The sequence below is a fragment of the Anarhichas minor genome, unplaced genomic scaffold (assembly GCF_050575085.1).
Source record: "Anarhichas minor isolate MPS153535 unplaced genomic scaffold, ASM5057508v1 ptg000036l, whole genome shotgun sequence".
NCBI lineage: Eukaryota > Metazoa > Chordata > Actinopteri > Perciformes > Anarhichadidae > Anarhichas > Anarhichas minor.
In genome coordinates, this window is record NW_027466482.1 from 262,501 (window position 1) to 287,888 (window position 25,388).

Here is a 25,388-nt window from a genome sequence, read left to right on the forward strand (position 1 = left end):
TAACATCATATTCATTCAGAGTTTCCACTGTGCATTCAGATCTGTGCTTCCACTGGGGTTTTAAAACACCCTGGACAAAAAAGAGAATACCCTGAAATTAACTACACCACTTGATAACAACCACTGATGGGAAAACCAACGTGATCTCATACCTGCTCGTCATATTTTGACACTTGGGCAGCTGTTTGCTCAGTGTCCTGACACTGAAGGTTCACTTTGGTTAACGTTGTGAAACGGTTAACATTAAATGGTGGCGGTTAGGGTTATGCAACAAAACCACTTAGTTAGGGTTAGAAAAACATGTTTTGACTTGAGATGAGTACGCTTGTAATGTAACATAAGCCACGGATGTAACATCATGGGACACATGGTAACACCAGTGAGAATCACTCATTGTTTTTGGTTTCAAATGGGACACGAACGCCGGTCTGCTGAGTGAAAGTGCTGTTGGTTTGTCCCACCCACCCTCAGAAGACGTCTCGCCGTATATACCATGTCCATCGCTTTAACACTAGAAGACACTAGAAAATGTCTTTTGCATCGGTATCATGACCAAACATCGCTACTTGCTGCCCTGGGAGTGAGACCAGGCTGTGAAAATAGTACGGCTTGTCTATAGATGAGACGGTGCGCAGTAAATGCATAGCACCATGTCGTAGTGGTAGGTTTGGTGCTAGGGTTGAGGTTTGGGTTGAAAGCTGCAAGCAGCCTGTAGGGTTAGGGGTTCTGGTGGGTTTGGAGCGTTGAACTGATTTAAAATCAGAAGTTAGTTTGAAACTCTTCATTGAGACATTGATCCAAAGATCAAACCTCCAGCATGTTGGTTTAGCAGAAGGGAGAGTGTGGCTTCAGCATGTTAACAGGACACATCTGACCTTTTCTGCCGCAGTGGATTTCAGTGCAGGTGTATGAAACGTGCTTCTTCCCACTACAGGGCTTCACTCAGCATCACTAAACTGGCACATCTGTGTTGTCAAATAAATCTCCTCCTCCCTAGAAGTTGCACCGTGTTACTCAGAAGTGTCCTCAGCTGAAGACCTGTGATCGGACACTGAGGTAGTAGAGAAATGTGACGAGACGCTAAACCCGACTGCGTCTTCCTAACCCTGAAACAGCTCTGTAGTTCTTCAGCTTTTTGAGGAATTTCAGGCTGAGAACAGAAATGGTTGAATTTTGAAAGTGTGTATCAGTGAGTTAGTCTACTGCTGAATGTGCACATCAGTTTCTCAATAACAGTTCAGATCCCCATCCTTCTTGTGGGTGCACACCTCAGATGTTCCGTGGTTTTTATTCCTCCACGCGTCTACACGTCCGTCCATCTGTCCATTCTCAGGAGCGCCTTGAGGGACTCTCTTCAAATTTGGCTCAAACATCCTCTTGGACTCGAGGATGAACTGATTTGAATTTGGTGATCCAAGTTTATAGGTCGAAGGTCACTGAGCTCACAAAACGCGTTTGTGGCCATAACTCAAGAATTCATTCGCTAATTATGACAAACATTTGACAGAAATGTCTACTAGGATGAAAGGATGAAGCGATGACTTCACTGTGACATCATACTGTAGGTACTGTACTGAATACAAGTGTGTCCTCTATCAGAATCAGCTGTTTTCACCAAGCATGTGAACAGATACAAGGACTGTATCTGTTCTTACACACACAGCAGAGCAGAGCAGCTTAACAAAATCAAGTCAAATCAGTTTCATTTATATACCACGGTGAAGAAAGGAGCACTGGCTCTTTGAGAGCCTGTTCCAGCCCGGTCTCACTGCCTGAAACGCTTTGTCCCGCCCCTCAGAACCAACGCACAAGTCACCCTTTAGCGTCTGTAGGAGACGCTGTCGTAGTGTTGGCAACATTAAGTTTCACTTTCACTTTACAAATGTAGTTATTTTAACCCAATCCATGATCTTTTCCTTCGTGTATTTGTTTGAGTTCACAGGGTTATGCAGGTGTTCACTGGGACCGTAGTTTGAGGCGCTGGGACACCCAATGCTTTAGAAAGTGAGGCCAAGGGTCCTGACCAAGCATCAGTATGGGACGAGATGGAAAGGGTTATGCTAACAGATGACAACACACAGTAGCTTTGCTGCCCTCGCTTCAGCAGCAGACGGACGGATCAAACTGGACTAAATCCATGGTAGAAATGATAGCAACATGTTAACGTGTGCAGGCCAGCAGGGAAGGTGCAGATAGAAGCCTTGATGCAGAGCAGATCATCACCTATCTCTTTTTTAGCTCTAGTTTTGGTATCCACCAACTCCTGATAAGAATATCTGTCCCTTTAGCTTCTAAATGCTCCTCTCTGCTCACCAGCTGTGTCTGTCTGCTGTTTGCTGCTGAGCAGATAGTGTACATTGGTTTAGCTGAATTTTCACGTTGTCATTTTATACATTGTTAGTATCAAAATATCGATCACGACCATGTTAACACTGGAGCAGATCATGTTCATCCATTCTGTAATAACTTGGATTATGTTCAACATTTGATGTATTTATTTTGACAATAACCACGCATGGCTGCATCGGTATGGTTAAAGGAAAACTTCACAAATGTTCAACATCAAAGCGTGTTTACAGAAAAGTACTATAAAGCCTTTGGTGTCTCCAGAGGGAGCTGTGGGAAGTTTGAAACATGTCCTCAGGTGATGTCTCTTGAGTCAGTGTGCTGTGATTGGTCAGTGGGCGAGCACGTGACTATCGTGAAACGAAATTTAACAGCAGAGGCTTAGTCGGGTAGTGAATCACATCACGTGATGCAGCTCAGCCAATCAAATATGGGCATTCTGACTCGAGTGAGATGTACCACACACCATGACACAGGGGGCTGAGACGAGGAAAGACATTGCAGAGCAGTACCTACAATGTTCAAGTTGTGAAAGTAAAATCCTAAAACGATCTCTGTGGGTTGCGGCTTGTCATTAAGGAATGATGGTGGGTCCCACAGCCAGACCAGCTGAGAACCACTGTCCTACATGAGAGCAGAAATCATTATGTTTTCCTGAATTTAAGCTTCTACATTATCCAAATGCTCGAGCATTATTCAAACGTATTGTAATTCTTGTACCGAACGGTTTAATACGAAGATGTACATAGTTACAGCCTTAAAAACGAATAATAGCTGTGGCGCCATCATGTGGTTATAAGGTGGTATTTCAGCTGCAGGACAGCAGTGAAGGCCCAGGTATAAAATGCACGGCCCGCCACTTATTGCATTATATGACCACATTACAGAAAGTTCACATTACTTCATATGTTTTCACAGCAGACATTTTGTCTTGTCATAATAGGGAAAGCACAGGTATTACCAACAACATTAACAATGACTTTGCTCTATTCAAGTGTCCCAGTAAGCCATGACAGTGTTACAGGGATTCAACTCTAAGAAAGAACCGCATTGACATCTGCTTTAAAATGTGGGCTCTAATCCAGGATCCTGTGTTGCCGTCACAATAACCAGTATTAAACTACAGAGGAAGGCTGAGTCACTGTCTTCACTGGGCTTAAACAGCACAGCAATGATAGCCGAGGAGAGCTGGAACAAGGAACAGAAGATTCCAAAGATCCATCCAAGTCTGATAGCAGCAGATAGCAGCATTTAGGACAGGAGGTCCGCTGTTACGACTCATGAAGTTTGGGAGGTTTATTGAGCTGAGGAGGAGTTGATATTCTGTGATCACAAACATATGGTACAAATGTTGGATTTTTAGGGGAACTTCTGTGTTATGCGCGACCAAATATGTTTAAAGTTTGACCGTTTAAAGCCAACCGCGGCATTATAATGAAGGGATCCTCACAGCCTTCTGTGGCAGTATGGAGAAGGATTTCAAACTGCATGTTAACCAGGAGCTTTGGAGATAACATTTACAAACAACATAACGAATATAATGAATTGTGAAAAGTCATGTTTTTTTTGTGTTTTTTTTATTCCCAGAAAGTTTTCATTCAGTGGTCAAAGATTTATCTGTGGGTTGAATCTAAGGAGGACCATCTGAATTTATGAACTTGGTATTTCTAAAATGTAATTTCTGTTAGTTAGACAGATCTAAACAAACCACACTTTTTCACCCTGATGTTGTTTAAAACTGTGTCTGACCCCCCCTCGTCTATTAATATCGGTCTATACAAAAATCTGAAAAAAGCCCATCAGAATATCCTACAATATGACGTCATTAAATGTATTTCTTCCAATCCAAAGTCCAAAATCCCAAAATGTTTTATCGATCAAGAAAAGTGTCAAATTCACACATCTGAGAACCTGTAAGAATAGAAAACAATAATTATCATTCCTGGTGTAATCTCATCAGATATTGTGCTGCGGTCCAAAAGTGAATGTCAAGTATTTTAATTCACAATAATTATCCCCACCGGCTACACTGTCACAGTGTCTATCATATGTGTATTGGATCTTTATCGGGGTACGGGTTCTGTAGTGCTTCGATCAGATTGAGAGAATAGCGCTGAAGCCCACGTTGAACCGCGTGTTGTGATCTGGACTAGGCTCGGTCCTTCATCATCAGGAGTCACGACTATTTTGGACCGTCATATTTTCCACAGTCGCAGTCTAATCACCAGTCCTACATGTGGAGTTGAAGCAGAGGTTAAACCATTCCGTGCGCCTACAGCACCCCGGATGATTTCCTCACCGCAGGCTGGATCCCATTACCGACCGGCCGCTCCGGTCCTGACACAACCGGGAGAGAGAGAGGGAGAGAGAGGGAGAGAGAGGGAGAGTCCTGCCGACGTGTGCCCGCTCTGCCATCATCATCATATCATCGTAGTCATCATCATAGTCATCATATATATATCAATTTCATATATATATATACTGTATATATATATATATATATATATATATATATATATATATATTTATACATATGGATATATAGATATATAGAAATATATATTTATATATACATATATATATATATATTATGTATCATTTTCCAACTCCAACTGCTAAGATGAACAACGTCTTAGACAATAAGTTTAACATCAAAAAAGTGGAAAACAATTTCCACTTTGATTTTAGGCCTAGAGCACGTGCTGTAGCCATAAACACATACTGAAGAAATAACACATCAGCACCAGCGGCACCGCTGAACTGCGCATGTTCTGGATCTTCTGCCGGTTTAGGACGCCTCTCTCTCCACAGGAATATAATAATCATAACTCCATTCAAATGTGGCACATCATCCACACAATATAGGTCGAGACTTTCTTTTGGAAAATTGTTTCAATCTGCTGGTAAAATTGACTTTTCTGTACTACATATTAAAATACACTGCTTGCCACCGTTAACAATTGTAAACGTTGTGTTGGATGTGAGAAGCGGTAATAATATTGGACACATTGTGAAAATGAAAATATATAATTCTAGTCAGGCCAATGTGTGCCAAGTGAAAGAGAATCCCCACAGATTGTTAAATGGCTTTAAAGCAATCTTTACTAAATATGTACTTTTTTTGATAGCCTTTAAATCTTTTAAAATACATATTTTTTGAGGAGATCTACGCAGAGTGAACGGACTCTGGGGGATTTTTCATTCCAGTTTGTGCCAGAGGTGAATGTTTTCACCAGCCAATCCCCGTTCCTTCTGAAGGGCGTCATTATACGGACTAGCCAATAGATAGGGCAATAGGTTATCCAATCGTCCAATAGGGGAAGTGTTGCCTGCAGTGGGCGGGTCTTCGAGCCCGCAGCACTGAGAAGGCTCTGGATGCTCTGCTGTCCAGAGAAGCGCACAGGATGGAGACATTCTGCCGGACACTGAAGCCCAACGGGCGTCAGTTTAGCTAACTGTCGGCCTTCTGCGCGGAGGTAAGCGAACAAGCATGTCGTCAAATGTGAATTTTAAAAGTAGCGCCACTACACTGTGTAGAGGGATTCAAACAAGTGTCCTTGGTAGTTGTACGTAGTGACTTAGTATCGTGTTTTATAGACGGACCAAGTGATGGCTCACCCAGATAATGTCTCTATCCCACATGTGTCCTCCTCCAGGGCCCAATGACCCCAGCGGCTCTCAACACCAGGTGTGATGGATTCAAGTGTGCGGTGAGGCCCCCAATGGGCTGACCAGAGCGCCACAAGAACCCTCGGAAAGCCAGGAATTAGCTCGTCGCAAACCACTGGAACACCTGGAAATATGGGAGTGTGTTCACGCGCCGACAGCTGTGGATTTTAGGTGGACCAGAGGGACACATCTAGTTCTATGCTTGGAGACGGCTATGAGACACCTGGACACTGAGTGACCGCAGCGGGACCAACAGTGGACGAGCAGAGGCGACACCATGAAGGAGAAGTCGAAGAACGCCGCGCGGACCCGGCGGGAGAAGGAGAACAGTGAGTTTTATGAACTGGCCAAACTGTTGCCGCTTCCGTCCGCCATCACCTCCCAGCTGGACAAAGCGTCCATCATCCGGCTGACCACGAGCTACCTGAAGATGAGAGTGGTGTTTCCTGAAGGTGAGATTATTATGAAGATTATTATATAGAGAGAATAACTCATGGGCATTATTAACAAGGCAACAAAAAGAAGAACCTTTGGCCTTCATCAAAATACAAGTACAAGAGCATACTGTTATAAACAAGAACATAATAATTACTACGGTGTCATATTGTATATATAATTATAGATACAATTATATGAATAGATGTGAAAATAAGCTGCTGATCTTATTCCTATAAATAGGGTTGATATTGTATTAACACAGGCTATATAATAGTAGTAGCATCTGCGTGATTCTTCTTCAGTATTTTCTTTCTTTTAAATAATACGGTTTGAACACTAAATATTTTTATTTTCCGTTGTCCTTTTTAATAAGTGGCTAAAAGTAATTTCTTAGCTGGTAATTTGTAACTTAACAGTTTTTTCATCAGTTTAAATAAATGAAAAAGCAGTTTCTCCTCAGTTTAAATGTGACTGACCTATTAAACACAGCCGCGGTACAATAGTCTGTACATGAATAAGAGCCGTCGGGATGCTGCTCTTAATCCCTGAAATAGCCTTATTCTAAAGGAAATAGAAACATTTTGAATAATGCCTTTTTTTATTACATCTGTCCTGATCGCGTGGTATTAAAACATCTCTCCCTGGAGTGCCAGTAGTATCTGTCTCATAATACAGTATCTATTATATATACATGAGTCAATTCATTTATGGAGTCAGCAGCAGAAGTCTCCTGTGTCCCTCCGTCCGTCTGTCCGGGGCCCATGACGGCCCCTGCTTGCAGATTAGCTGAGCTGAGGCTCCATCCTGCGTGACTGCTGCAGAGCCGCGGATATTAGTGCGTGCACGTGTGATCCTCCACATATGGAGCTCCTTGTAACAGTAGAGCAGGACAAAGGAAACAGGACGCATGACAAGCATCTGTGTTCTTACTCTAAATCTGTGATGACCACTGAGCACATTATTCATTATTACCATTATATTACCAGTCACTGTCAACGTAGAGGTAACAAACAGGGAAGAAGGATCAGCTGGATAGTTGTATTATACTTCTATATTACTGACAATGTCTTTTATATCTCCACTATAAAAATATAACCAGATATTACTGCAAATATACACAACACGAGGCAGGTGGATCCAGTTATTTGATCATATCCAATCAGCTTGAAATCAAAGTATTATTATGTACATGGCTGGGTGGAAGAGAGAAAGTGAGATAGAAATACTGCAGGTTCTACTTGTAACGCACACAACACCATGTAGGCTTCTTAAAAGAGACGTCTTATGATTGGACCACAGCAGGATTCCAAAAACAGCAGCAACATGAGCTGTAAATATTTGGTGTAGAATCCGGATGAATTGGACTGATGGATGGGGTCTGGGTTCTGGGGGTCTGGGGTCTTCTTCTCTCCTACACACTGTACTGCAGAGCGAGATCCATGCTCAGTACAGAGACATGTGTCTGCATGAATGTGTTCTCTGCAGAGCTTCACAGGAAGATGTCTGCTGTTTCACACGTGGCAACAAGCTCTCTGAATTATTGAAGGAGCATGTAGCTCACAGGCAGCAGGTTGTGTTGAACCCTGCTGCTGGTTTAAAGCAGGAAGGGGGGGGGGGGGGTATGACACTCAGAGTGGTCACTAGTGTGATTTTTGACCTCAGCCATGTTGTCCATCCTGGGTTAAATTACATGACGCCCCACACACACATACCTGGATCCTTCAGAGAGCTTGTACTGTGTATTACAGTCATTTACATCTTTTTATGGTGATATAAAAACTAAAATCATAAATCCAGCTCACGGTTCCTCCTTTTGAACGGGACTGCGTGGCTGCTGTTCTATGACGGGACTTAGTCCACGCGGAGCTTTTTGTTTGCGTCATGTTCTCAACACGTCAGAACCTCACCTCACTGTTACTCTTAAGACTTCTTTTCAATAAACACAAATGCTTTAATTCTGATCAATATAATTATTATCATTACATTTGAATTATGTTTTACAATGTGTTAACTTTGATGATTATAATTCTATGCCGCTGTGTGACCTGAACGGATTTTTCAATGTTGAATTAATTGTGCAAATTATTTATGCTCTCCAATTGTGATCGATTTACAAAATGTATTTATAATGTATTAATATAATTTAGTTATTTGAACACGTTTCTTCCAAATGAATTCCGTATGTGTATGTCTATATATATATCTATATATTCTATTCTTTTTCACATCTATATCTATATAGATATAGATGTCTATATCTATATAGACATCTATATCTATATAGATATAGATGTATATATGAAAAAGAATGTGTTTAATTGAACGTTTTCCTTCTGAATGTACCCGCCTCACTGTAGACTTCTTAAGGGTTAACACGCGGACACTTCTAATAACGATGAAATAATGACAACAATAATAATGATTCAAACATAATAATAAGCATTCGAGGTAGGCTTGTTGGTAAATGACATAATGGAGATAATGGCGTAATGAAAATGATTAGTGAGTAACACGTTGCGTGGATGTAAATCTATATTAATAGAGGAATATGTGCAGACTGCTGACTCCTGCAGCCTGCACACCAACTTCACAATAAAAGTCCCTCACGTCATCAACACACGCGCGTTTTATTGGGTTTATGTTCAAGATGACCGTTCGTTGCTGCAGCAGAACCCTCCTGTCTGTAATAATGAATGTATGTGGACATCATAGATGTATAGATATAGATATATATCACTGTAGCCTCACTATTCTTTACAACAGCGCTGCTGTGAAGCACGTGCTCCAGACATAGCTGTATGTGCCGCGTGCCGCTGTCTCTTTGTGTCGCTGGTTATTTGCAGCAACATGCTTTTCGTTTTCTGTCGTTTGAGTTTTTTTAACCAATCCAATATAAGCTGGATATGAACGGCATTTGTATTTATTGTATGTTTTCTTTTCTTCCGGTTGGGAATTCATTGACTCGTTTTTTTCACAATCACAGCACTTTTTCAATAATAACTAATAATTATTATAATGATTTAGTCTATTATAATTATTATGGAGGCCTAATTGAAGCATTGCGGGCGCGTGAGAGCCAGCTGGTGACATCATAGTACACTCGTTATTAGGCCCTGTCTTTATATGTAGGCCCGGCTTATGAGCCATCATGTTCCTCCATGTGGCTGTTTGGTGGGCTCATTTCATCGAGTCGCTTTATACCGACGTGAAGTCCATATGAGCTCCGTATGAAGCGCGAGGCGGCGGGATGTGCACGTGAACGGGTCCGGTGCGCTCTGTCTGCGTGGCTCCGTACCTCGCGCCGTCTCACGGCTTATTTTCACCTCATATATTTTCATGCTACATTTACAATAACTCGATTAATTTCTAGAGCTGCCCATCAACACAGCGGGCTGACTTTACACTGGTGCTGTCTGTACACATCTGTGAAACACGGTATTTATAATAAGCTGCTAGCCACATGGGACAAGAGCTTTATTATTTAATACAAATAACAAGGGCAACGAATCTGGACAAATAAAGGCAGGATACATATATATATATATATACATATTTATATATAGAGAGAGAAACACCACCAATGACCAGTAACATTAACAAAAATACAAAATATGTTTTTGTAAGTTGCAAACAATATATATAGTGCAAAGAAATATATTTAATGTGTAAATATGTACAGCATATGGATATGCATATATATATGCATATTTATTATTTATTTACATTATACAGGAGATACAGCTTGTAGGATTTATGTATTAAATTGACACAAAAACTGTGTTAATCTTTTATTCTTGTTATTGATCCAATGTTTCTCTTTTTGATCATATGATGCAGTTAACTGTGTAAAAATTATATTCAATAATTGTGTGCTAAATAATAAATGAAAAAGGCCTTAGTGTGTAAAATCAGTTTCTTACCAGTATTTGTTTTTCTGTAATTAAAGCCTCATCTGTTGTAGTGATAGTGCCCCTACAATAAAAGGACTAATCATGAATCTACTTCTGTTATTAATAGCAGACGTACAGGCTAAACCCTCTCTTTATTGTTTCCCCTCAGCTTTCATTGTAAACTCTGACATTTCGTTTCTTGTCTTCCCCGTGCGTGTGATTTGTTTGCAGGCCTCGGGGAGTCCTGGGGTCATGTGAGCCGCAGCTCTGTGGATGGAGTCAACCAGGAACTGGGCGCCCATCTCTTACAGGTGAACACTGCTTGTTCTCAGCTCTGCACTTTCAAAACAACTGGAAGAATAGATGTGGGCTCTGGGCTTTGGTCACTTACAAGGCCCTGAAATGTTCAGTAGAAGAAGCATTAGAACATATTTAAAGCTGAGCCCTTTGTAACATTTACCCTGACAAGAAATGTATGTTTTTATTATTATTATAGGTAGACAGTGTGTGTGTGTGTGTGTGTGTGTGTGTGTGTGTGTGTGTGTGTGTGTGTTGAGTGAGTGTGTGTGTGTGTGTGTGTGTGTGTGAGTGTGGTTTGGTGTCGTCTGCCTCCTGCTGCCGTCATTCTTGTGCTTTAAGAGTGAAATGAGCTGAACACATTCCTGGTCACGCACAGAGCCTCAGTCTGTCCTAAAGCCCCTCTAACATCAGCAGCAACGCAGTGTAGCTGGGCTACAAGCCTACAGGGCTGCGGGGCTACAAGCCTACAGGGCTGCAGGGCTACAAGCCTACAGGGCTGCAGGGCTACAAGCCTACAGGGCTGCGGGGCTACAAGCCTACAGGGCTGCGGGGCTACAAGCCTACAGGGCTGCAGGGCTACAAGCCTACAGGGCTGCGGGGCTACAAGCCTACAGGGCTGCAGGGCTACAAGCCTACAGGGCTGCAGGGCTACAGGGCTGCAGGTCTACAGGCCTACAAGCCTACAGGGCTGCGGGGCTACAGGGCTGCGGGGCTGCAGGTCTACAGGCCTACAAGCCTACAGGGCTGCAGGTCTACAGGTCTACAGGTCTAGGCTACAGGTCTACAAGGCTACAGGTCTACAAGTCTACAGGCCTACAAAGCTACATGACTACAAGACTTCAGGCCTACAGGGCTGCAGGCTGGCCACGGAGACCACAGGTTGCTGGCCACGGAGACCACAGGTTGGCTAGCTCTGGTCACACAGACATAGAAGGGAGCCAAACTGAGCTACATGTAAGCCATCAGGTCTACAGGACTGTCAAACGTTCCAAACCACGAGGCTACATGCTTTCAAACAGGTCTACAGGATAGTCATCTAGGGCTGTAGGTCAGCTGGTTTGACAAATAGGACTGTGTGCTGTCCAAAGACCACTACAGAGTAAGGACAAGTGGCTACCAATGCCCCAGGAAGAGCACCGGGCTTTGAAGCAGATTTTACACAGTGGCCAAACGGTGGAATTACAAGTCCCAGGTCCGTCACATGACGCCAGCGCAGAAAGACTTTCCCCCATAGACTTACATTGAAAAGAGACGTCTGTAACTTAGTGGACCATTTTCATTCAAGAGAGTCAACTTCCCAGTACGAACACTTGAACAGCCCTTATTTAAATCACTGGGTTCTAAAAGCTGAATCCAGAGTTGTTTTCCTTCCTGTGTTCCTGTGAATGAGACCGAGGCTGGAGCCAGGGTTTGGAAGCGCGGTGAAAGGAACCACTAGAGCAGCTCTATGGGCCCATGGACGCTGAAGATTTGTATTTTGCTTCATGCACAATGACTGCATCCAGTTCTCTTTATACATCCATGGTGGCTACAAGAGGGGGCTAGAGCTACAAGCTAGCAGCGAGGGAAACACGCTGCTGGTTAAATCAGCGCTTCATTTCTCCAGAGACTCTATTTATCAGTTAATATTACAAATGCTGATAATAGTATAGTCTTCCTCTGACCTGCTAGTATTTTAGGTAGGCTACACCTAGCTAAGGTGGAGGAACGAGGGCTGTACTGCAGGGCTGTAGTACCAGGCAGCATTAGTGTGAGCTGACCGTATCAACGGGTATGAACTGTGTAGTTCAGCTGTTCCTTTAGAGCTACATTGTTATTTTTGTTCATTTCATGTCTTCAAACTTTTTTCATGATGTTGTTACAACAATCAGTCTGCTGTGACAGAGTTTAATGATGTAATCATAATAATTAGACAGTATAGTTTATACACGTTAACACAATAACATTGATTTTATTAAAGGATAATTATTTTCTGCCCTTTGTTGATATTAAATATGTATTCATATCTGTTGTTGCTGTTCCTTTCAGACATTAGATGGCTTCATCTTCGTGGTTGCTCCGGATGGTAAAATAATGTACATTTCAGAAACAGCATCGGTCCACCTGGGCCTGTCGCAGGTTGGTTTGACGAACTGTGTGTGATGTCCTCTGGTGTGTTGGCGAGTCACAGTTCTGAGGTGAATGTTCATTTCAACAGGTAGAGCTGACTGGAAACAGCATTTATGAATACATCCATCCAGCAGACCATGATGAAATGACAGCCGTCCTCACAGCACACCAGCCTTACCACTCACACTTCGTCCACGGTAAGCGACCCCCAGGCGTGTTGCTCTGTATATGACAAGGACCCATCATGCAGCGTAATAACATACGTGTCTTTTAACTCTGCAGAGTATGAGATGGAACGCTCCTTCTTTCTGAGAATGAAATGTGTCCTTGCTAAAAGAAATGCTGGTCTCACCTGTGGAGGCTACAAGGTAGGAGGGCTGTGCACCTGTCTTGTGATTTCAGTGGTCAGAAGACTAGAAGAGAGCTAAACAAGTACATTCCATTTACCAAAATACAAAGGGTTCATCCTCAGCAAACAGGATTCTGCTCAACAAGGTTGATTTTCTTATAAGATTACATGCTTTCTTGTGTGCAACGGTCACATTTTGTCCTGGAGGTGGTGCTAGTAGTGTCTCCAGACTGCAGAGGGATCACCCTCTAGGGAGCATGAATGTGACAAGTCAATTTCAGAGCAACAAGCCTGTTTATTTCTATAAAAGTGGAATCTTTTACCTAATGGCGTTGACAAGTTGAAAGGTTAAGTCACCAACATCATGAGGGTTCATCCTCTGGAGACATAATATCCATAGCATGTTGACAAGGCTCATGGACACTATAGGAGATGATTCTTCTTCTTCTTGGATCCAGAGCCTCTGATGGTTTCACATGATCCTCAGCAGCAGATGGAGTTTTCTCACTTGTCATGGAACTGTAGATGTTCAAACTTTTTTCATTTATGTGAGCAGGAATTCTCCACGTTGGCCTCAAGGTTGAACCGTTTGTCTGCTGATACAGACTGTGTGATATAGTTTAAAGCTCACATGCAGGGAAGTGGTCCTAGAGTTACTATAGCAGAAAAATGTATCGAACTCTGAAGCCATGTTCAATTTTCCATTTCCCTTTTTCAAAAAGACAACAAAATGTCCACACACTTATCTAGTCCCTCTTTATTCTATATGACAACCTTTGAAACACAGATGGGCCTCTCCACTCCAGGGCACAAACTAGCATCACAGGGAAGCAGAACACAAGATGCAGAGTAGTACCTGGGTACACAACGTTGCGTATGTGTTGTATGTTTGGTTCAGAGTGACATACTTCACACAAAGAACCCGTAACTTATTTCCTACTGGAGTAAAACTAAGGCTGAGAATGTCTTTTTAAAAAGGAAGAACAGAAACAGAACTTGGTAATCATTCATGTTCATTGATGAATTACAAATAGTGGCAGATCAAACTCTAAAGGGCAACAGTAAACCTGTATGGATTGATCCGTCTGTCAACTCCTGGTCCAGGTGATCCACTGTAGTGGCTACCTGAAGATCCGTCAGTACAGCCTGGACATGTCTCCGTTTGACGGCTGCTATCAGAACGTGGGGCTGGTGGCTGTCGGCCACTCGCTGCCGCCCAGCGCTGTCACGGAGATCAAACTGCACAGCAACATGTTCATGTTCAGAGCCAGCCTGGACATGAAGCTCATCTTCCTGGACTCACGGTACGTTCTGTGTGACAGTGGTCTGTGTTCTGGCTGTGATTTCTTCTGCTTGTTTGTATGTTACATATGTTGTGGGTGTGGTTAGTGTGTGTAAAAGTGGGAAGGCTTAGTGAACCCTGTGAATGTGATCGTGTGTGTGTGTGTATGTGTGTGTGTGTTGCTCAGGGTTGCAGAGCTGACGGGCTACGAGCCTCAGGATCTCATTGAGAAGACTCTCTATCATCACGTCCACAGCTGTGACTCCTTCCATCTGCGATGTGCTCATCACTTGTGTGAGTTAGGTTTGTTTTACCGTACTACAAAATCTCTCTCTACACACACACACTGTTCCAGAACAGACACAGCTCACCTGGTTATACAATGTGCTACACGGATGACACGGTTTGTTTCAGGCCAACCCAGAAGTTAGCATGGTTCCTGGTTCCATTTTACTGCAGGAATTGGAATTGTCTGAAATAGGAAGAGGACCTGTTGGAGGATTATCATTTGAATTGTAAACATTTCCCACCTGTTCAGGTCACAGACCTTATTGAACCTATTAAGAACAGCCTGTTGAGTTTGAGACGAAGGGCAGACATGCTGACTCGTTTCCTGGTTTTAGGATTCATTCCTGCAGCACTCGATAGTGTATTGTGTTTTGTATGTTATGTCGTTATATGATGTTACTTCATATTTTCTAGTTGTGTGATATGATGTTATCTTGTGTTAGGCCAGGTCATGTGATGTTCTTATGCAACATTACCTTATATTGTTCTTTAAACCATTAGGCAATAGATACATACATTCATTACATACATTCATATGAAGCTGTTTTATTGACAGCAACATTTCAATCATTCACATGTGTCATTTAGTAAATGCTATGATATATATTTGTTTTGCCCCCAGTAATCCTCTGCTGTAATTCCTTGCCCCTCTTGTTCTAGTACTGGTCAAAGGTCAGGTCACTACTAAGTACTACCGTTTCTTGGCCAAGCCAGGCGGCTGGGTCTGGGTTCAGAGTTATGCAACCATTGTACACAACAGCCGCTCATCTCGACCTCACTGCATCGTCAGCGTCAACTATGTTCTCACGTGAGTATCTGTCTCTGTGTCTGACAACTTGACCGTCATGGTCACTAACTGAGAGTGTGTGAGACAAGGAGCTGTATCTACTCTTTGCAGTGATATATTCACATACGGTTGGCGATCTAGTGAGCTACAGCTACAGTTGGTAACTTTAATACGAATAACTTGTCCCATTTGTTCAAACTGTCCCTGTATCCACTGACAGAAGAACATGAGAGAGATAGTCTGAGGAAACATCATGTTCCTCTGACTCCTTTTACTGCTCCTCATGGCACCTGAAGAAAATCAACCAATCAGAGCCGAGGGGGTCTTCTCGTTTTCTAAGCCCAGTGGCTGAGCGGATGTGAACACAGCTGTTATTATTTTAGGTATTTACTTTCGAGGTTCTCCCTCCCCCTTTACAGATTGTAAGAATGACTAATGACATGTTCTAGTCAAATCATTCAATACAAACAAATCCAACAAATCTCCATCTCCATTGATGAGCTGAGCCACTGTTACTTCTCCCATAGTAATGCTCTTATTTTGACAGAGCACCAAATGTGCCCAACAAATGTACTCTGGCCTCCTGTCTGAGTAACATTCGTTTTAAACTAGTGTCCTCTGTGTTAGGAAATGAGTGAGCTTATAGAATAAAGAAAGATTATATCTGGGTCCTTTTTTAAGATGAGAGTCTTCAGGAGGAGCCAACAGGCTTGGGTTGGAACGTCACCGACAGTGTAGAGAAGTCAGAACGTATTGAGAGTTTGTTGTTTTACGTTGTCTTCTTTGGCCGTACAGTGAAGGCAGCACGTCAGCAGCAGCATGGATGTGAAGGCTGAAACATGTCCAGGGTGTGACCCCTTTTGATATAATTAAAGAGAAGTGATGGATGCATGGAAGACGCCCACTGCTGACCATCCAGCCCTTTTGACCCAACAGCAGCGCATAGACACATCCCAGTTATGTCAAGTGTGAGTGTTGGAACTGGAAACATGTAAAAGTCTTTGACACAAACTCACTATCGGTTGAATGTCTGTTGTTTATCACTAGAATAGCTGAGAATGTTAGGGAGTCCTACGCACACGTGGATCAGAGGACAGTCTGTGAGCTCAGTTCTCTCTTATACTGTCAGTGTGAGCGTTGAGAAGCTAATGAGTGTTGGTCCTAGAGATTTAAGCAAACAGTTGCTGTGAAGCAATTAACGGGAGGTTAATTGGAAATATGTGATATATGTTTGCAAAATCTGACAATGAAGAAAGTTTTGAAGTCATATTCAGTTTTTTACTCTTTATTGTTGTGAGTTTGAAACAAAGGAAGCGTGATGATGATTTATTTGAGGAGAAGCAGAACTCTCCCGCTCTTTCTTTTGATGGAGGCTGACATTGCTCTATCACGGTGTCTGCTCTCTTGTGTCTCGGTGTCTGTGTGCTCATGTGCTGGCTGTTACCTGTGTAGGCCTCTCTGGTGGAGTTTATCTAAGACTGGCAGAATATATATATAAACAGAAGCAGGCGCTGAAGCTTATCGCAAACAGTCCGACAGCACTGGGTCGCCTCTAAAATCTTCATCACAAGCTGCTACTTTTCAATCCCTTCCAATAAAATCAAACTGTAATCATTACGCTCTTATTAATAAGTGAGGGATACCGTTTACTGCCCATTATCTCATTTTTCTATTACCCCTGATGTGCATATTTCACAGATGTACAAGTGAGCGTGTGAATGAATCGGCCCATAAAGAGCAGCTCCCTCCTACATCACATCCACAGCAGCTCTGTGTTCATGGCCTTTTATTTGATGGGATGTGAACTTGATGAGCGTTCATGGGCTCCAGTTTGCTGCTCGGGGCATCAAGCTGTATTGCCCTCCTCGTTCTGGTGCTGTAGGTGAGGGTGATAATCACGATTCTTTTGGTCGATATTGAGATCACGATCATGTATCGAGATTATTCATTTCACATTTAAATCAGCAGAGCACTGCATTGACTTCCATGCTATGCAGCCCTTTGCATCAAAATAAGAATCTTCCAGAAGCAAAATAAAATGATCTTTCATCAAAACCTTTAACCCAAAATGAAATAAACAGCACTGCTTTCACTTTCACGTCCCGCTACATTCCTGCTAATTGACACATATTTGCATCAAAATAAGACTTCAAATAAAGTTCTTCTTCACCTGAATTCAGTGCATTTTCCTTTGGCCATAGACAGAGTCTTCTACTCTGGACTTCTGCTGCAGGGTGCACACACAGCAGCATCACAGCTCCCCAACAGTGAAGCCCAAACATCTCCATTGTCCCCTGTCCCCTGGCTGTTAGTTTAGGAAGCGCTTGATTTGATATGCAGCAGAGTTTTCTCTGAGAGGAGCATTTTAAACACAACACTCGACCATGATCATTTTATTGTAGGAAGCCAAAATTACGATGAACATTTGATCAACTGTGCAGCCCTACTGTACGGAATGAGCCAGCATGCTTCCTTTTCTGTTTTGCGTGATACGTGGGACGAAGGACAGACAGTGGGAAGTGGACAGGAGCAAACTCTTTTGTGGAGTGTTGGGTGCGTCTAACCTCCTGTAGCTTTAGTGTTTGCAGGCTTGGATAAGAGCGGTGATAAGGCCTCTTCACCAGCATGTGAACTCCCACTGTGTGTTCAGCTCAGATAACCTGTGCACCTCCTGTCCCTGCTACCACCACCACATCCTGACAGTGATTTAGCAATAGAGGCATGTCTGCAGCAAAAAGCACATACCCACCTTTTACAGTTACGCTGTGTGTTTAATCAGTGCTGTCTCCTATTGTGTTCAGCACTAACTCTTCACTCTGCTGTCTAACGCACACACTCCGACCCTCTTTGTTCAGCATCAGTACCCAATACAAACACTTTCATTATGTCATATTTAGTGCGTTCAACAATCCATGTATATGCAAAGAAAGAGAGAATAGGGCTCTACGTGTTGCTTTTCCCCCTGGGGATGAATAAAGTATACATCTATCTATCTATCTATCTATCTATCTATCTATCTATCTATCAATTCATGTAGAGCACTAGTGCTCAGCCTCGGAGGTGGGACTCCTCAACGTGTCACAGAAGAAATCGCAAAATAATTAACAGGATAAGACAGACCATTTAACTTCTCTCTTATCTGTTTTTCTTGTGATATACTTGGACATTTCATCTCATCAGGCCTCTAAAAGTTTCATTTCAAGGGGTGTATGATAAAAAACGTTGGGGACCAATGCTTTACATTGCAACCATTTCTTTCTATTAAAGCAATGGAATCCACTCACACAGTATCATCACTGTGTGGTTCTGAATCAATGTTTGCATTAACCAATGGGCACTTGTATATATACATAATAGGCTACAGCTGAAACAAATAAACAATCAATTGGAATTTTTCAAACAGATATGCAGAACATTGTCTGACTTAAGCTTGTGCACTGTGAGGATTATCAGCTTTTCTCTGTCCTGTATGATGGTGGACTGAAGATGTGGTAATGGACTGGTCGTTGGACTAAACATGCATTTTGAAGAACTGGTGCTCTGGGAAATTATGATATTTCCAAGGCAAACCTGAGCGAGCCCTAACCATAAACCTGAGTCAGCCCTAACTATAAACCTGAGTCAGCCCTAACTATAAACCTGAACCAGCCCTAACTATAAACCTGAACCAGCCCTAACTATAAACCTGAACCAGCCCTAACTATAAACCTGAGCCAGCCCTAACTATGAACCTGAACCAGCCCTAACTATAAACCTGAACCAGCCCTAACTATAAACCTGATCCAGCCCTAACTATAAACCTGAACCAGCCCTAACTATGAACCTGAACCAGCCCTAACTATAAACCTGAACCAGCCCTAACTATAAACCTGATCCAGCCCTAACTATAAACCTGAACCAGCCCTAACTATAAACCTGAACCAGCCCTAACTATAAACCTGAACCAGCCCTAACTATAAACCTGATCCAGCCCTAACTATAAACCTGAACCAGCCCTAACTATGAACCTGAACCAGCCCTAACTATAAACCTGATCCAGCCCTAACTATAAACCTGAACCAGCCCTAACTATAAACCTGAACCAGCCCTAACTATAAACCTGAGCCAGTCCGAACTATATCTGGCTCCCATCCTACTTTTTAAGACTCTAGGAACCACAAGTAATCCTGCATTTAGGGAGCGCAGCTCTCTAGTAGGGTAATATTGTACTATAAGGTCTTTAAGATATGATGGTGCCTGACCAATTAGGGCTTTGTAGGTGAGGAGAAGGATTTAAAATTATACTCTAGATTTTACAGGGAGCCAGTGCAGAGAAGCTAATACAGGAGTAATATGATCTCTTTAGTTCTTAGTTCTTGTTAGTACACGAGCTGCAGCATTCTGAATCAACTGGAGAGATTTAAGAGACTTATTAGAGCAGCCTGAAAATAAGGAATCGCAGTAATCTAGTCTAGAGGTAACAAATGCATGAACTCATTTTTCTGCATTGCTTTGAGACAGGATGTGCCTGATTTTTGTAATGTCACGTAGGTGAAAAAAGGCAGTCCTAGAAATTAGTTTTATCTGGGAGTTAAAAGACAAATCCTGATCAAAGGTAACTCCAAGATTCTTTACGGTGCTGCTGGATGCCAGCGCAATGCCATCTAGAGAAACTATATCATTAGATAACTGATGTCGGAGGTGTTCTGGGCCTAGTAGAATAACTTGAGTTTTGTCTGAGTGTAACATCAGGAAGTTGCAGGTCATCCAGGTTTTTATGTCCTTAAGACATGCTTGAAGTTTAGCGAGCTGGTTGGTTTCATCTGGCTTGATCTATATGATCTATGATATATAAGGTGAATCAAATTGGTCCAAGCACAGAACCTTGTGAAACTCCATGACTAACGTTGGTGTTCATCGATGTTTCATCGTTTACAAACTGAGATCGGTCTGAGAAATAGGACTTGAACCAGCTTAGTGCGGTTCCTTTGATGCCAATCAAATGTTCTAGTCTCTGTAACAGGATGTGATGGTCAATGGTGTCGAACGCAGCACTAAGGTCTAACATTTGTCACTGTTTGTCTCAACTAAACCCTGTCCAGGTTTCCTGTTCTCAAGATCAACTGGTCGTACGTGGTGAGATCTGTAGAATACCTTAGCAGGAAATCAATTCCCATTTCCCCGGAGTGAGACAACCCAGCTTCTCCTCTGGGCCTGATTTAGCCAGACATAGCCTTTAATCTCCCCGTGTATTTGATTGGACAGCTCTCCCGCTGTAGAGTGTTTGTTGAAGGCCTTGCTGCAATCCTTCTGGTAAAACAAGCATCCCAACAGCCGTTCCAGCCCCCTCAGCACACCCCCACCACTCCCACACACACAGGAACACAAACCCACTGCCCTCTCAGCACCATGATGAGGCTCTAATTGCTAAACAGATGTTAATGCATTTCTGCGCCAAGAGAAAACCCAAACATGCAGGTACACATGGGCTGTTTGTGTTCTTTAATAAACAGCCTTTCCAGGCGGCTGGGATCCCTCCTGGTGTAATTATAGAGCGTATTAAATCTATGACATGCAAATGAAAAACATAAATAATAGTACTGTGAATGCACCGCTTGGACTTATGCTTTTGTCTTTAGGGAGACGGAGTATAAAGGCCTGCAGCTTTCTCTGGACCAGGCCACGTCCAAGGCCTCCTTCCCCTACAGCAGCAGCACCGCCAGCCTTACAGAGAACTGCAGAACTCCCAAGAGCAGAGTCTCCCGGCCCAAGGCCAAAGCTAGGCTCTCGCCATACACTCAGGTGAGGATTGAATGTCTTACTGGACTGTCATTAAGCCTCAAGACACACGCACGATGACGCACTACATATTTTGGTAGCATCTCCTGTTGTAGCGCTTACTCATTCAGGTGTGATGCCTTGTTTTGGCAATTTGAAGTTCCTCAGGTGAGGTACCTGTATGACAGACTTGGCTGTAGTTTTTGTAGTTTTGTCTGTCATTTCTATCGGTTATGATAACATTGATGAGATCTGGGAACAAGTATGACAGGTTAGCCAGATTATCTAAAGCACTTCATTTGTGTAATGACTGAAAGAATGCAGCCCACATGAGGTTCCTCCACATGAGGCTGTGTGCTCTTCCAACAGTGAAAGAGTCAGTCGAGGTGGTTCTGGAGCTTGTTTTTTTATCCTGTACAGCCTGGAAACACCTCCGGTTCTAAGAACTGGAGGATGTAGCTCTGAAGAGGGACGTCTAGCTTACTGATCCTGTTGCCACAGCAACCATGAATGCACCACAGTAGAGAGCACTCGTGATGTTGGCAATAAACCCTCATTTCACAGGGAAACTAGTGCAACTAGTGCACCAAAGTAGACCCGGAGAGGAATCTGTAATCTATAATGGATTGTGGGTGATCATTTGACTTAGTCATCTTTCCTCTTCCAGATGAGTTTGACTACAACCTGTCAGACTGTTTACTTCACACCTGTGACTGTCTGGAATACAAATTTGATTTGTTTGGGATGCTCAGTCAGTTTCTTTTGTGATGGATATGTGTGGGAAAAACGTTTTTCTGTGTGTCATGTGACCCGCTATCTCAACTGTGGACACTATCCCAAATTTGACACAGTCTGGCCTTGTCCTGGGAACGTTTGATAGCCAATAAGTATACAGAGCGAACCGGTAGGTATGGAAGATGTTGTAGGATGACTAGCTCTGTCTAGGGAACCAGTGGAAGTAGAAACAATGCTAACATTAAAACAAGAAGCCTAATAATACTTTAATGAATACATTCATTATATGAATGATGAGAAGGTGCTCAGATTATTAAATAGCTTGTTTGTTCCTAAACAGCTGCTTGGTTTGTTTACAACTCAGGTTGATAAGGTGTCAAACATCCAGAAGTATTGAGCATCTCCAATGTGGCTCATAGAGACTTTCTATAATAGATATTATTGTCTCCCTCCACACTTTTCTCTGTGCAGTATCCTAGTTTCCAGACGGAGCGCTCAGAGTCGGACCAGGACAGTCCGTGGGGCAGCAGCCCACTCACAGACTCCGCCTCCCCTCAGCTGCTGGAGCAGAGCGAGGGCCTGGAGGCCTCCTGTGTGTACAGGCAGGTCCCTGACCCCCGCACGCTCTGCTACAGCTTGTCCGAAGAGCATCATCACAGTGCCAGCGACGGCTACGCACAGCTCCATGCACACGGTCAAGGTCAGAGCTGTGAGTGGGGCCGATGTGAGGCGGGGCGCTATTTTCTAGGAGCTCCTCCCCCTGGCAAGGACACGTGGTGGGGCACCGCCCGGTCCATCCTGCCGCTGGGCAAAAGCTCCTCGGAGAACCACGAGGGATGTGACAGCAGTGCACCGCACATCACAGCCGTCCACAGCTACAATGGTGAGGACTAAGACCTGGGCAGTGTCCCCTGTAGAGACCCAACTGTATGGACGGTTAACGCCTTGACCCTTTGAGACTGAAACTGCCAGCAACCAGTACTCTGTGCTGATAGTCTTTAATCCAGGGCCCCTGAGAGATAGATTAAAGGTGCTTCCTGTAAAGTCTGTCGTCTCAATACAGTAAACACTCTGAATGCATTCTGTGCTGCTGTTGTTTCATGTCATGTCCTCATATGTTAATACCAGAAAAGTCCTGAAGCGACACGGTGTTCCTCTCTATCTTTTCTACTCCTTTAATTGAGAGCATGTGTTTTTCCTTTGAATATGGAAGTCTGGATCTTCTAGAGATTTGATCCATTATGCAAGACCTCAAGACTGAGTTGCTCAACACGTCCAGTTACTTCCAGCTTCCGCACCTATGAGCCCAGGACATACGGTAGAAGGGCTGATGACACAAAGTGCAGTTGCAATCATTTATCTCGACAGCTGTTAATGTTTTCAATGAGATTGGGGCCACGGCTTCTGACCCACATCACGCACACAGAAGGCTCAAACCCAGACTGTAATTTATGTATTTGTGTTAACCATGTAAGCTGAAGAAAAGTACCTCTGAGTTAACACGGAGCAAGTCTTCACTGCCACGAGAGGTGACAAAACGCTCGCCCAATGACTCTGTGCTATTCCGCCAGCTCCTCTTGGTCCGTCGGACCACAACCCGGTCTCTCTCATCCACAGAACCGTCAGAGGTTAACAGCTCTGAGGCTCAGTGGTCCCCTCACAACACTTATTTAAGGAGGCACTCGTCACCTCTTATATACAATTTGTTGAAGATGAATGTATTCCATCTTAATCAGTTACAGTCTATAGTGACTAGGGACACATTGATCCGACTTTTTCAGTACTGATACCTAGTACTGATCCGATAACTGGGATCCTTCTGTTATCTACAACATGTAACAAATAAGCAAATAGATATAAATTTACTGAAGTGTTATTTAGTACTAAAATAATAAATTGTACACCACCAACTTGGTAAAGAATCTTGAAAACAGGAATTACAATTCAAGTGTAAACCTTTTAAAAGCAGCAACAAATTGGTGAAAAGTTGAACAGGACTTGAAACCCCAGTATATAATGTTTATGTTGAAACAGCGTTTAAGTAAGGAATCTTTTGCTGACTGTTGGCATCGTGTCCTCCTGCAGGCCAGGGCTACTGGGACGAGGACAGCGTGGTCAGCTCTCCAGATGGAGGATCAGCCAGTGACTCGGGGGATCGGTACCAGGCTGACCAATACCGGTGTAGCCCGCAGGAACCCAGCAAGATCGAGACTCTAATCCGGGCCACTCAGCAGATGATCAAGGAAGAAGAAAGTCGATTTCAGCTGCGCAAGGGCCCGCTGGGGCCGGCCAACGGGCTGCCCAAGGGCCCCGGACCATGCTTCACTCCTGAGTATACGCAGGAGCCTCTGCAGACCGTTGTGTGTCGAGGCTTGAGTCAGGTGATCAGCCCTGCTCCTAGTCCCGCCCCCCTGTCCAGACTCAGCAGTCCAGGTCCTGAGCACCACCATAAGCCCAAAGACTACCTCCAGACGGACCCATCCCCCCTTTCTCTGCCATTGCACCACCCGTTTGGTCGGCCGGGTCCGTGCTCGGCTTCCCCCGCCTCGGCCCTCTACCCCCCCCACACCCACCCGCGGCCCTACTTGGACAAGCATAAAGCCTACTCCCTGACGGGCTACGCTCTGGAGAACCTCTATGACCCAGAGAGCCTCCGGGGCTACTGCACCTCCACCAGCACGGGCCCCACCCACTACGACGTGAGCCCTCACCTCCGCATCCCGGCAGAGCAGACCCCGGGACATAAAGGCACCTCTGTCATTATCAGCAACGGCAGCTAACACTCATCTGACACACGCAGTCACACAGAGCTGGTTACACTACTACTAAGCCTTATTGTGGATCCTGTTGGCCCGTTTCTCCATCAGACCGATCTCTTTCTTCAAATAGATGCTTCATTATAGAGCTAAACTACAGCAACACAACGTCGATTCAGCTCTAATGGGCTGTCTGTTAAAAGGGGGAAAGAATGAGTACGATGGGAAACAGCTCTCACATCCTCCCAGTGTGTGTAACCTTTTGCACTATGAGAGATGGAGATTTTGTGAAGAGGTCTCCTTGTTGGAGGAGAGACGACAGGGTTGGGTATGGTTCACAATGCGGAGCACAGCTTGGCCCTGAAATAAAGTCCTGTTAATGTTACTAATATGCAAAGCCATTCTCTAGATGTGTCTTTTCTCTCACGTTTGGTATCTTGCAGTAAAGAAAGAGGCCCATTGATGACTGCTACATGATGAATATGATTGTACAGTGAGAAGCATGATACCGTTGGACATATTTAATGGGGGACACGGGAAGTCTGCTGCTTTGATATCTGATACAGTATTTGATTGGCAAGACGATAGAACCACCTGATGTACATTCTGCAGCATTTTGATTTTCTACCATAACCTGAGTATCATCTGAGGACATGTTCTATTGTTTCCATGATCATATCTG

The 25,388-nt window shown here is 43.6% G+C and overlaps 1 protein-coding gene across 1 annotated transcript; it reads left to right on the forward strand.

Moving 5' to 3' along the window:
- The first annotated feature begins 6,292 nt into the window (after window positions 1–6,292).
- Window positions 6,293–24,730, forward strand: sim1a (SIM bHLH transcription factor 1a). The gene is made up of 11 exons (XM_076106886.1): window positions 6,293–6,467; window positions 10,575–10,654; window positions 12,672–12,761; window positions 12,841–12,949; window positions 13,035–13,120; window positions 14,206–14,405; window positions 14,571–14,677; window positions 15,332–15,479; window positions 21,077–21,239; window positions 22,422–22,833; window positions 24,036–24,730. Exons 1-11 carry the CDS (start codon window positions 6,293–6,295, stop codon window positions 24,728–24,730), a joined length of 2,265 nt encoding a protein of 754 aa, XP_075963001.1.
- Window positions 24,731–25,388: the final 658 nt, after the last annotated feature.

Coding starts and splice junctions, on each gene's coding strand:
- sim1a (XM_076106886.1), top strand. CDS start 6,293: ATGAAGGAGAAGTCGAAGAACGCCGCGCGGACCCGGCGGGAGAAGGAG. Junction 14,678..15,331: donor GCGATGTGCTCATCACTTGT/GTGAGTTAGGTT, acceptor CTCTTGTTCTAG/TACTGGTCAAAGGTCAGGTC. Junction 15,480..21,076: donor AGCGTCAACTATGTTCTCAC/GTGAGTATCTGT, acceptor TTTTGTCTTTAG/GGAGACGGAGTATAAAGGCC.